A 13,229-nucleotide genomic window follows, 5' to 3' on the forward strand; every position below is an offset into this window, starting at 1 on the left:
AGACTAACCTGGCCTCACACTCCTATATGAGTGTATTTGCTGCTTTGTCCCCATTAATAAGTGGTTTCCTCGTCTAAGAAGCCTTCCCAACCTCATAAATTCCTCATTGTGCCCTGATTCCCATGCATGGCTCCAGGAATTCATCCTGCACTCAGTTATTCTTTATGTACCATTTCAAGGTTTGATGACTACTGTTCATTCCAATTATGGTAGGTGGTAGCTTGTCATACTACTTACTGCAGCCATAATGCTGTGGTAGTGTAAAAATATGTTCTAACTAGTTTGTCAGTGGGGAATTGAACCCAGTGTGAATCTCTGCTGCTTAAGCAAGAAAGGCTTTTTGTTAGTTGGCAACTAACAGGTTCAAATCTTTTTATGCGGACCAGTTCCTAGAGGTAAATGAAGTCAAACACTGTTTGTGTTGGTTACATTAGCACAGAGGTTCTCAGCCTTTTTTTTTTTTAGACTCAAGGCACCTGCAGAAAATGCCAGGTTTTAGTTTTCATTCAATTGTTAACTACAGAAAAATAATCGTATAATTCTTCCATTGCAGAGAACCTAGAAAGATTAGAGCAGCTCAGAATTTTTTTAGCACTGTGGATTCATATTTGAAATCTCTGGGTTTATCTTGAGAACCATATTTGCACACTTAATAGCCCTAAGATTGTGACACTCCGTAGCACCCTTGAAAGGATCTCAAGGCATGGAAGGCTGCTGCATAACCCTAATTGAGAATCATTACACTTGCAGTATGTAGAGCTGACATAATAGAACTGCTGACTGATCATATTGTAATAGTTTAGACCAAATATTTAAACAATTTGCTTCTTAATCATCAATGGGAAAATGTCCTTTGAATAATACATCTCTAGAAAAATCTATAGAATAACAGAATGAAATATACTAACAATTTTCTATAGCATCTGAGACTCTTTTATTATTATTGTTTTAGAATGTGACTTTTTCTACTGTCCAAAGAAAATACTTCAATGAGACAAAGGGGTTGGAACACATTGAACAGTTGTGTGCATCTGAATTCAGTACTGTCCTAATGGAAGTTCAGTCCAAGTATGTTTAATTTAAGAAAAAAGTAATATTATCAAATAAGAGGCTTTAAAAGTTTTTATAGTTTCAATGAAGCAGCCAGTGGCTTGTCACTTGTCACTACAGCCATCCATGAAATTTAGGATGTATCAATATAGTTAGCTTTTAACTAATAAGCAAACATTTCCCATGTATCCATGTGTTTAATTAAGAAATCTGTTGATGTCTTAAAGCCTAATAATCACATTCCAAAATTTGACTGAGCAGAACTCAGTGGTCAAGTCCATGTGGCTCTACCACGGGACAAATATGCTCCCATCCAGACCCATTGGTTTGTGGTTTTCAATACTCCCGAAATCCAGACAGGCATCCTACATGCAAATCCCAGGTCCACATAACTTGGGGTTCAGATGTCCCATGTCACGTGATCTTAACCAAAAATATGCATGATATTAATCCAAAAGACATAAGGCTTAGGATTTACCATGTAGTGTATTGGGCTGGGTCTTAGCAGAGTCAACAGTGTTTTAAGCCATGGTAACCCCACAGCTCAGCATTGTTCAGTATGTGTTTGTACTCTGGATATCTCCCACAAAGCATCCGTGTGCTAATTAGCTCTCCCACTCATGACTGGAACTGGGTATTCTTGTCACGAGTCCTGGGGTCCTCCAAAAATGTATATGCAGATGAGGCATAGAGCAACCTGGTCTGGCTCTACCACATGGAGGGTGGGGCCACACTAATATATGACAGGCTGAAAGAGAGGGTGACAGAGGGTTTCTGGATGAACTGTTTGGTGCTCTATTTGGTGATGTTTGACAGGCATTTAAAGCTGTTGAAGAAACAGGAATAATTGGAAATGGAAAAGTAAGGCACGATTCAGCTGTAGGAGTGAAGAGGAAGTTGAAATCTATTCTATGTAGTGGCTCATCATGACTTTAAAAAGAGTTGGTGCTGAGAGGGATTGAGCACAATGGGAACTACCATAAATCTCATTCATATCTCACTGCACTAACCTATCCTTGTGGTGTATGCCTCAACCTTTTTGGCTAAGATAATGTTGTGTGCTGTCTCCTATATATTCTTTGCTGTATAAGCCTTGTGTCCCTATCCCTACCTTTTCCCCCTTCCCACCCCCTCACCTGTGGGCTTAGTTGGCTGCATGTTCCATATGTAACTTACTTATATCCACACCCCTATCCTCACCCCACCCCTATTATATATTCACTTGCTTAGGTCTTCTATATTTCCTTGTGCCTCAAACTTTGTCATCTGGAGCTTTAACATTTTTGGCACCAAAGGGAGAGTGTCAGAGCTGGCTCTGGCCCTCCCGGTGCCTGCCTAGTATTATAGTATCTCCAGGCCTGATGCCAGTTCCCTGTGGAGGGAGCCCCCTCCCCTTTTGTTTCAGAGCCGCACATGAAAAAAAACAGAAACAAACGAAAAAACAGGTTCCCATCAGTATGTTTGCCCAATGTAGGCCATGTGTTTTATAGTCATGTGCAGTGCCAACGCTGCATTTAATCAACTTCATAGTTGGTTTCCATACTGCACATGCTGCTTTTGGCAGTAGTTTAATGATAGACATTGCATTTAATGAGGTTTCCTTGTATATGAATGTAAGATGAGGAGCCTTCTTCCCATGCTGATTAGGGCAAAAAAACTAATCTTATATTCAAGTAAATATGGTAAGTACTTGGTTGGATTTTAATAGTGTACATGTTGAATTGCACTTCCTTATTTGCATATGCACAGTACTCATGTGTATACAAGGCAACCTTATGTTATATGCATATTGAACATAGTCCCTGTACAAAAATGTACTTGCACTACTAAAGATTTGTACCTGGACTATACTGCTTATATACTACTCTCAACCCATGTTAGTCAATAAGCCAAAAGCTGTGAACATAATTCTTAGAGTGAAACAAAACTACTTGGAGAAAACTTGCTCCTTCATATACTTTCCCTGTGTGTATGTGTGTGTTTTCTGTTCTGGTTATGTAGAAATATTTAATACTCAATATATTATTACTCTTTCAGGTATTACTGTCTAGCAGCTGTGGCAGCTTTACTAAAATATGTTGAATTTATTCAAAATTCAGTTTATGCTCCTAAGTCACTCAAAGTTTGTTTCCAGGGAAGTGAACAAACAGCTATGATAGATTCATCATCAGCCCAAAACCTTGAACTAGTAACTAATAATAGAGATTCTCGGTAAGGTCATTTTGTGTTGTACTAATTCAGTTTTTCCCCTCTTATAGATTTATAATGCACTATATTGTGGGTTATGTCTGTCAAGACACAAAAAGTTGATAGTTAATTTTGGTCCCTCTTTAAGAGTAATTACATCCTATGCAAGGCTGATTTTAAATAATTTTAATAGAGAAATGAAATACAATTTAGTACAAAATTTGTAGTTTTTACCTCAGAGTTTTTTCCACGTACATCAGAAAATCCTATTAATGGTAGGAAAAAAAGGATATAAAACCTCAAAAATAGAGAATAGCATAGTGTGTGTGGTGTACCAGTCTCAAATAAATGGCAGACTTGACCAATACAATTGGTAAATATATTTTGATAATCTAGAAGTAATATTTAGACAAAAAAAATCTTTAAAGATGGTGTCTATGCTTTACCATTCCTAGGTCTTATCTCCCTTACCCAAGACACAAGACAAAACAAGCCTGAAAGAAGAAATAGTTGTGAGACTCAGTAATATAACAAAGTGGCTCCGGACACCAGGCTATCATCCCCAAGCTCTGTGGGCAGGGTGCAAAAATAGTAGCAGTTATGCTGCTGGCCCAGCCAGTGCCATGATGCCTCCAGTGCAGCCAGATGCATATTGGCTGCTGGGAGCAAAACATCTACTATTAAGAGCAGCTTCTGCAGTTGCTCCTTGACTGGTCAACACTGAAACCTGTAGTGGTTACTGGAAGCTCTTCTCCAGGTCTTTGGCTTATTTCCTGACTCCTGTTCCTGGTGCATAACCTTTTACTTGTCTCTTGATCCCTGTCTTCAGCTCTTGACTGCCTGTTGTGAGGGGTCAACCAAGATGTATGTGGCTAGGCCCTGAAGGGCAACAAGGAAATCAGCTAGGTGGGGGTACAGGTTACCAGGGCATCAGGTCAGGGTCTGGAGAAAGAAAACTCATGGCTAATTTCCAGGTGAGCTAAGTGGGAGAGCCAAGAGCTGCAGTCCAGGGTACAAGCAGAGATTAAAACCAGGAAAATTAGAGAGCCACATGCAAAGGGTCAGGGAAAGTTGAAGCTGAGTGAGCCAGGAGAATCATAGAGATCAGTGAACATAAGGATCACCAGAGCAGACAGAGGCTATCAAAGTGGGCCTGCAACCTGAGGCTGCAGGTGTGCTTAAAAGGGCTAAGTGGCACTCTTAGCAACCAATCTAGTTACAGAGAACTGGGGCAGTTGCATTGCCTCTGGGATCAAGGTCAAGTGAGGAAGCTTAAGAGTTCAGCCCTGCCTGGGCTGACTGACTAGAGGCCCTGATATGTCTGGTCTCATTCTCTCTGACATTGATTCCTCTCTGCCTTGACTTCTGGCCCTTGGCTTCATCTGCGACCCTTAGGTGTCTGCTTCTGGTCCCTGCCTTTGGCCCTGATTCCTCCTGGTATTATATCCCAGTCCTCTTCACTAACCACTGCATGAGGCTGCCCTTGTCCTTATTTCTTTCACTGTGATCTTTGAGGCCATGTATATGCTCTCTGCCACTTGTTCTCATGTGAGGATAGCAGCACAACCAGAACCTTCTTTTGGTTGTCTGTGGAAGTGACATGGGGCCAGGAGATGGAGCTAATCCACTTCAGCAGTTTATTTGAATTTTGAAACCTATTTTTGTGAAGAAACATCCTTTACTTATTTAGTACTCAGTGTTAACCTTGTGGACATTCAAAAAACAAAAAGGGAAGAAGAGAAAGGAATGGACTGCAGGCGAGACATCTTTTTACAGCAGTGAGGATATAATTGTCAAGTTCTTAAACCTCAGGGTTTAAACTGCCTTTCATGTCATGGTTGATGCATCTGTAAATTTGTAAGATAATTGAATTAGAAAATGTCAGGAGTTATCATGTACCTTTGTGAAATTTTGTTTTTTAAATTTGTATTGTTTTTAAAGGAACAGACACACACTTTTTGGAATTCTAAATTATACTAAAACTCCAGGTGGAAGCCGAAGACTTAGGTCCAATATCTTGGAGCCTCTGGTTGATGCAGAAACAATTAACACAAGACTGGATTGTGTCCAGGAACTACTCCAGGATGAGGAACTGTTTTTTAGTCTTCAGGAAGGTAATAATACATTTTATTTTTAAATACTTGGGGGGGGGGGCAAAAAACCAAAGTTAAAATATTTTTACTAATTACTTTAGACACTATTATTATTATTAATAATAATAATAATAATAATATACAAAAAACATGTTTTGTGATATATTTGTCATGGATTTTAAAGTAAATTGTAAAGTTTTTTGAGTCTGTGAAGTGATAGTTCACATGTTGTTATTATCTAACTTTGTTTTGTTACAATTTTCAGTTAAATGATCAAGAAAAAGGTAAACTTCTCTAGGAAATTGGATAAGAAATAGATGAACCAATGGCATTTTAAAAAAATTTTGATTAGGGCCATTAGCTCTTTAATTAGGCACATATTATGTTGGAGCAGAATTTTGCAAAAAATATGTAGAATGTTATCACTAATAAACAAAGGCATCTGTAATGTAATTTGAATGTTTATAAACTATGTATCTTCTCATTTTTGGCATAAAACTCAGGAAGCCCATTGTGTGTAAACATACATGAAGCTAAGTAGCAAAAGTTAGTATAGCCAAATTTGCTATAAAATGTTAATCTTTTTATCTGGTTTTGAATGATATACCATATTTGCCTGAATCCAAGATGACCCTGAATTTAAGACATCCCCCAGTGGTGGGGCTTGTTCCTTGCCCTTTGCTCCTCCTCACCTTGCCCTCTGCTGCCTGTCTGCCCCCCTATACTTGTGCCTGCCTCCCCACTACCTCAGCCCTCCCTTTGTGCTTGCCCCACCTGCGTCTTAGTACCCCCTCCTTCCAAAACACCCCCCTCCACTTATCCTTGCTTCAGCTCCCACTCTAGAAGGCTCTATCCCTGCTGCAGCCTAGAGTAAGGAGCATGTACTTAGGGCTACAGCCAGAGCTGTAGTAGCTGCTTGCCCTCCCATCTCATCATACTTGAATATAAGACAAGGAACATTTTTTTACATTGTTAAATGGGGAGCTTATCTTGTATTCAAGTAAATATGATAAGTAAGCTTAGGGGGGTGGGTTGGGTTGGGAGGTTGGCTAAATGGAGTGTTGCTCTTGGTCAGAATGTATCTTTTCACAACATTTACAGTATAAAAATATTGGATGACATGCAGTCATCTCAGAACATATGTTAATCTATCAAATTTGGCAGATCTTCAGTGTGACTCTAGCATGAATATCCTTTACATTTAGAATTTAAATATTGCATATACAGTATTTGAAAGAAGAATGTTTCACAATAGTTCCAGCATCACAAATAACTAGAATAGTGGCTTGTAATTTTTCAGTCTTTATTTAATTCCCAGTCTCCAACAGAAAAGATTTTGACAGTTATGTCACTCCCTAACAAGAAGCAAAAAAGTGGTCAATCACAATTAGTATATAAAAGCACCAGCCCATCAGCCTTCATATCTCACTTTCCTTTTCCTGAAACCTAGAGTACATTTATCCAGTTATAACTTGATCTACCCACTCTTATTTTACTACTATGCTACTTCCCTCCTAATAAAAAGGTGAGTGTTGATAAAATGTACTGATGACACAAAGTTAGGAGGCATTGTCAAAACAGAGGGGGACCAGGATAGTGCATAAGAAGACCTGGATGAAGTTGAGGATTAGAGTAGTAGGAAGGGAATGAAATTCATTGGTGCAAAATGCCAAGTCATGCCCTTGAGCTCTAATACTAAGAATTTCTGCTAAACATTAGGAGCTCATTAATTGGCAATGACTGAGAAGAATGAGGACCTGAACACACCAATTACTAGGAGCAACCAGTATGATGCAGCAATAAAAGAGGCAAATACAATGTTATTATGTCTCAGTGAAGTATTTCCAAAGAAATCTGAAAACATTAATAGTATTGTATGAAATCGTAGTGACATAGGGGTATGCAAAGCTTTGGTCGCCGATTCAATTTGATGGATAGTCGGCCAGATTTGGTTGGTGAATCTCCAAATCTGAACTGAATCAGGAGACCCTTTAATCTCTCTGAATTGAATCGGAAGCTTCCAAATCAATTCAGAGAGATTCGGAAAGATTTGACTATTCGGACATAGACATAGCTTTAAGCGTTTTTTCTGCATATCTCAAGATAGCAGGCGGCTCATGAATGTTGAGATGGTGGGGCAGATGGAGCGTCCCACAGGAGCGTGGTGGTGGGGGGCGGGATCCCCAGTGTGCTCAGCAACCTGGATGTGGACTAGAAGCACTTCTGGTCCACTTCCGGGTCCCTCCATGCTCCCCTCAGCTCGGTGACTGGTGCCTCCTGGGTCTGGGGGGGCACCTGGGGTCCCCCTGTGGCTGATCGCCAAGCCAGAGTGGGGGGCGTGGGGGAACCCCCAGGTGTGCTTGGCGACAGACCTGGGAGTGGATTGGAATTACTTCTGGTCCACTTCCAGGTTCACCACCGAGCATGCAGAGTGGCCATCTGTGCTCCTGTGGGATGTTCCATCCACCCCAGCATCGCAGCATTCATGAGCCATGCCTGGTACCTCGACATATGTAGAAAAAACATTTGCAACTGTGTCTATGGCCAAATCGCTGATTCTCTGAATCAACATAGAAGCTTCAGATTCAGATGAATCAAATCGGGACAGTGATCCAAATCAACTAATTGAATCACTGTCCCCAATTCAGGCCAAATCCGAATTGAATATGGCCCATTTTGCACACCCTTATAGTAACACCTTATTTGAAATGCAGTGTCCAGTTAAGGTGAATTCTAACTGGAACAGGGCTATTAGGATGATCAGGGGAATAAAGTGTTTTTTGTCTTGTTTAGCTGTGCAAAAAAAAAAAAAAAAAAAAAAAAAGGTGGGAAGCATTATCATTTTTGTCTTTTTGTCCATTTTGTCAGTAACTTTTGTCTGTTGTAGGGCTACAGTAGGAGGGTAAACATAAGGCAGGGAATAACTGTATAAGTTGAAGGTAAATATTGATCCAAGAACAGAGAAATAAACTGCCCGTGAGTAAGCTTAGGCAGGAAATTAGAAGAAAGTGTCTAAACATCAGAGCAATGAGATTCTGGAGCATTCTAGTAGTAGAAGTAGTGAGGATGAGAAACTTAATGTAAGGTCTGATCAGTTTATGAATAGCTGGGTACTTGATGGCCTTTTTCAGTTCTGTGTTCCTAATAATGATAAAGATGGGTTTGGAAATATACTGTTGCATCTGTAGCTCAGCTTCTAGGAATTGTAACATGACTTTCATATTCATAGATGTTAGGGTCAGAAGGGACCTCAATAGATCATCGAGTCCGACCCCCTGCATAAGCTAACCTCCTCTTGAAGACCCCCAGGGTAGGGGAGAGCACCATCTTCCTTGGGAGCCCGTTCCAGACCTTCGCCACTCGAACTGTGAAGTTCTTCCTAATGTCCAATCTAAATCTGCTCTCTGCTAGCTTGTGGCCATTGTTTCTTGTAACCCCTGGGGGCGCCTTGGTGAATAAATACTCACCAATCCCCTTCTGTGCCCCCGTGATGAACTTAAAGGCAGCCACAAGGTCGCCTCTCAACCTTCTCTTGCGGAGGCTGAAAAGGTCCAGTTTCTCTAGTCTCTCCTCGTAGGGCTTGGTCTGCAGGCCTTTAACCATACGAGTGGCCCTTCTCTGGACCCTCTCCAGGTTATCCGCATCCTTCTTGAAGTGTGGCGCCCAGAATTGCACTTAGTACTCCAACTGCGGTCTGACCAGCGCCTGATAGAGGGGAAGTATCACCTCCTTGGACCTATTTGTCATGCATCTGCTGATGCACAATAGAGTGCCATTGGGTTTTCTGATGGCTTCGTCAAACTGCCGGCTCATGTTCATCTTGGAGTCCACTAGGACTCCAAGATCCCTTTCCACCTCTGTGCCACCCAGCAGGTCATTCCCTAGGCTGTAGGTGTGCTGGACATTTTTCCTCCCTAGGTGCAGCACTTTGCATTTCTCCTTGTTGAACTGCATCCTGTTGTTTTCTGCCCACTTGTCCAACCTGTCCAGGTCTGCCTGCAGCTGTTCCCTGCCCTCTGGCGTGTCCACATCTCCCCATAGCTTTGTGTCATCTGCAGACTTGGACAGAGTACATTTCACTCCCTCGTCCAAGTCACTGATGAAGACATTAAAGAGTATCGGTCCAAGGACCGAGCCCTGCGGGACCCCACTGCCCACACCCTTCCAGGTCAAGATCGACCCATCCACCACGACTCTCTGGGTGCGGCCCTCTAGCGAATTCGCCACCCACCGGCCTGTATAGTCATTTAAGTCACAGCCTCTTAACTTGTTCACCAGTATGGGGTGGGATACCGTATCGAAGGCCTTCCTGAAGTCTAAGTATACGGCATCCACCCCTCCTTCTGTGTCCAGGCGTTTCGTAACCTGGTCATAGAAAGAGACTAGATTGGTCAGGCACGATCTGCCCGCCACAAACCCGTGCTGGTTTTCCCTCAGCATAATTTGCCCTGCTGGGCTCTCACAAATGTAAGCCTTGATAATTTTTTCAAAGACTTCCAAGAAAACTTAATGTCTTAACTCAGTGATTCTCAACCAGAGTTCAGCAGCACCCTGGGATGACTTACCTTCCTTCCCATGGGGTACCATGAAATCTTAGTACTGTCTAGGTACGCAAAACATGATTCACAGGATAAACCCAGAGATTTCAAATATGAATCCATAGTGTTAAAGTTGTGGTCTTTCTGAGCTCTTTGCAACAGAAATTTCTCTCTATTATCTTTCTGCAGTCAAAAAAATAGTGAAAGCTAAGAGCTGGCATTTTCTAAGGGGTGTCTTGAATCTATTGAGGGGTGCCTCCAGTCTAAAAAAAGGTTGAGAACCACTGGCCTAACATTTGAAGAGTGGCTGCTACTTCTGCTTGGTTGTGTATCTCAGGTAGCGTTTTCCTCCTGATTTACTGTGGTGCTTTATAATTAGTCTTCTTCCTTGTCTCTCTGTCCCTTGCAATGCTGTTTCTTCAGTCCCATAGCACTTCTAAAGCACTGGAACATAGCAGGGATTAATCAGATTTGAGGGATTTTTTCATCTTTATTTTGCACTGTTTTTTAGTTTTCCATCTCTTCAATAATTCAATACTGCTCACTGGTTATCTTCCTCCTTCAGTCATTGTAGTTGTATAATTAGTAATGTAGTGCATTTTCTTCCCATTCCTTCTGATAAGATTGTTCTTTTGCAGATTTTATTTTGGGGGGGGGGGGTGGCTTACTGAGGATATAACTTGTGAAATTGTGGAGTTGTGTTTATCTCTTGTCTGTCATAGCTGGAGCTTTCTATTTGGATGGGGATTTTCAACCAGAGAATGTTGCTATGGGTTTTCAGATAACCTATGGCCCTTGAGTACTGTCTGCTTTGTATGTTGTCTGACATTTTTTCTGGATTAATATGTGAAGTAAAGTAATTGATCAAGGAACAGAGGCTCCCTGGCAACAGTAGTGTTTATTAGGTTTATACCCTTTGTCCTTATTGGAAGATATTAACATTGTTTAGATTGCAGATGTTTTGCAAGTTTTGTTAATAAAGAGAATGTGGCCGAGTTGATTATATTAGTCATAATATGGTGTCCAATAAGTATTCAAGTTTTGCGATTATGGATATGTAAAAATTATGTAAATGTGTACTATTTTGACAGCTAGCTTCTTGGTAGATGCAATTATAATACTTTGTCAACATGTTTTCCTTAATAAAATGAAGGAAGAATGTGATTATTAATAAACCAAAATATTAAAAAGCAATTTTCTGTGTCTGTTTTGGAAAAAAATAATTTAGTTATATAAAAGAATACTACATTCCACTTCATTTTCTAACTTTTTTTTTTTTAATTTAATTTTGTTTTACAGTTATTTCAAGATTTCTGGATACCGAACAACTTCTTTCAGTTTTAGTACAACTCCCAAAGCAGGACACAGTATGTTTATAAATATATTTGCCTTAACAATTATTCTTTAATATTCAGTTATCTTTACAGTTAAAGTTGCCAAAATATGGAATGACTTCCAAGGGAGGTGGTGCTTTCCTCTACCTTGGAGGCGTTTAAAAAGAGATTAAACAAGCATCTGGCTGGGGTTATTTGACGCCAGTGCTCTTTCCTGGGCAGAGCAGGGGTTGGACTCGATGATCTAATAGGTCTCTTCCAGCCCTAGAAATCTATGAAATCTTAATAGAGTATGAAACATGTAAACATGCATCTACAAAGTAGTAATATATTGTAAGAAAAAAGGTTGCATCTTAAGAAAGAATGGAAAATAGTGTTATAGATTTATGAACCCATTAGTGGTGAGCAGAAGAGCTCTTCAAGGTTAAAGGTGAAACAATACACTCTTGGGCTGGGGGTCAAATGGGGTTCTGTTTGTAGAACCTACAGACCTACAAGCAGAACCTCATTTGACCCCCAGCCCAAGAGTGTATTGTTTCACCTTTAACCTTGAAGAAGGGGTGCTGCCAAAGGAGTAGTCTTTAGTGCCAAAGGCCTCCATGCACAGGCAATGTTCTGGGTCTCCTAGTGTTAGTGGTTCTTCTTCTGACATCTTCACCATCAGAAGATAAGTTTGCGGTTAGGCAAGACTAAAGCTCTGGATGATGGCTCAGAATATTGCATTGAACTGAAAAGTATGATGTCAGTGTGGTTCAAAATTAAATAGGCATCAGACAGGGTGGTGCATGATCTCTACTAAGTTTTGCAGTTATTAACTGGAGCTTGAAATGCAGTGGCACAGTGAAGGTCTTTGCTGATGACATCGCAGTGCTAGCAGGCAACACCAGCAGTGTGTAATAGATGAGAAGTAGCTTTCAAAGGCAAGCAGAAAAGTTGGGCTTGAAAAACCCAAGCAAGACAGAACTCGTGTCTACTCATAACCAGGGATCCTGGTTTTCCCTATTTAAAAAAAAAAAAAGCTAACCCTAAGTTCACATTTTTCTAGGATTTAAATGAAGCACCGTTTATATAATATATATAAATGGTATTTCATTTTAAATCAAGGAAAAATGTGGATTTGGGGTTATTTTATTTTTTTTAAACTGAAAATGGGGGGTGGGGTTTAAGGCAGAGAAAACCAGGATCCCTGGTTATAAGCAGACACAAGTTTTGTCTTTCTTGGGTTTTTCAAGCCCACCTTTTCTGCTTGCCTTTGAAAGCTACTTCTCATCTATTACATACTTCTGGTGTTGCCTGCTAGCATTGCAATGTCATCAGCAAAGACCTTCACTGTGCCACTGCATTTCAAGCTCCAGTTAATAACAACTGCAAAACTTAGTAGAGATCATGCACCACCCTGTCTGATGCCTATTTAATTTTGAACCACCTTGACATCAAACGAGGTCAATTGGGAATTTTTTTTTAAATCGGAGAAAACCAGGATCCCTGCTTATAACCTGCAAGAGCCAGTAGTAATACAACTTCGCACACAGATATTAGAGGAAGTATAAGAATTTTGTTACCGCGCCACTGAGAGCCCCACCAGGCCACACACTCCCAGCAGGGTGCAGCTTTAGGTCATACCCAGGACCAGGAGCCTCCTTACCATCCCCTACAGCTCCTCCCTTACCTCCAGATGACCTCAGCAGCCCTCCAGCCAGGCAATTGTTGCTGCCTGGCCCCCAGCAGCCAAACTGCCCTGTTTATATAGGCAGCCCTTGCCTCCAAAATGGCTGCCCTCGTCAGGCACCTGGTGGCTGCCAGCTCCAGGCCCTTAAAGTGGCAGGCACACACAGTGCCCTGCCACAGACACAAACAGTGATCTTTAATGTAACGAATTAAAAAGAGCCCAGTGAAATGGTTTTGGAGCTCACTCCACTGCTTCATGTTCCATGTGAAATAAGTGCACTGAATGAATGATTGCTTCAGTGACCCTACTTCCAAGGAAGTGGATGGCCATTACTGGGTCCCCTCCAAGGGCTTTGCAT

The 13,229-nt window shown here is 41.1% G+C and overlaps 1 protein-coding gene across 1 annotated transcript in view; it reads left to right on the forward strand.

Moving 5' to 3' along the window:
• Positions 1–13,229, forward strand: part of MSH4 (mutS homolog 4) — a 67,729-nt gene that overhangs the window by 20,254 nt on the left and 34,246 nt on the right. Inside the window, exons 5-8 of the mRNA XM_059727647.1 lie at positions 953–1,068; positions 3,088–3,261; positions 5,179–5,351; positions 11,168–11,235. Of these exons, the coding sequence (XP_059583630.1) occupies positions 953–1,068; positions 3,088–3,261; positions 5,179–5,351; positions 11,168–11,235 (531 nt within the window). The remainder of the gene's footprint in view (positions 1–952; positions 1,069–3,087; positions 3,262–5,178; positions 5,352–11,167; positions 11,236–13,229) is intronic.

The sequence above is a fragment of the Alligator mississippiensis genome, chromosome 5 (genome assembly GCF_030867095.1).
Source record: "Alligator mississippiensis isolate rAllMis1 chromosome 5, rAllMis1, whole genome shotgun sequence".
NCBI lineage: Eukaryota > Metazoa > Chordata > Crocodylia > Alligatoridae > Alligator > Alligator mississippiensis.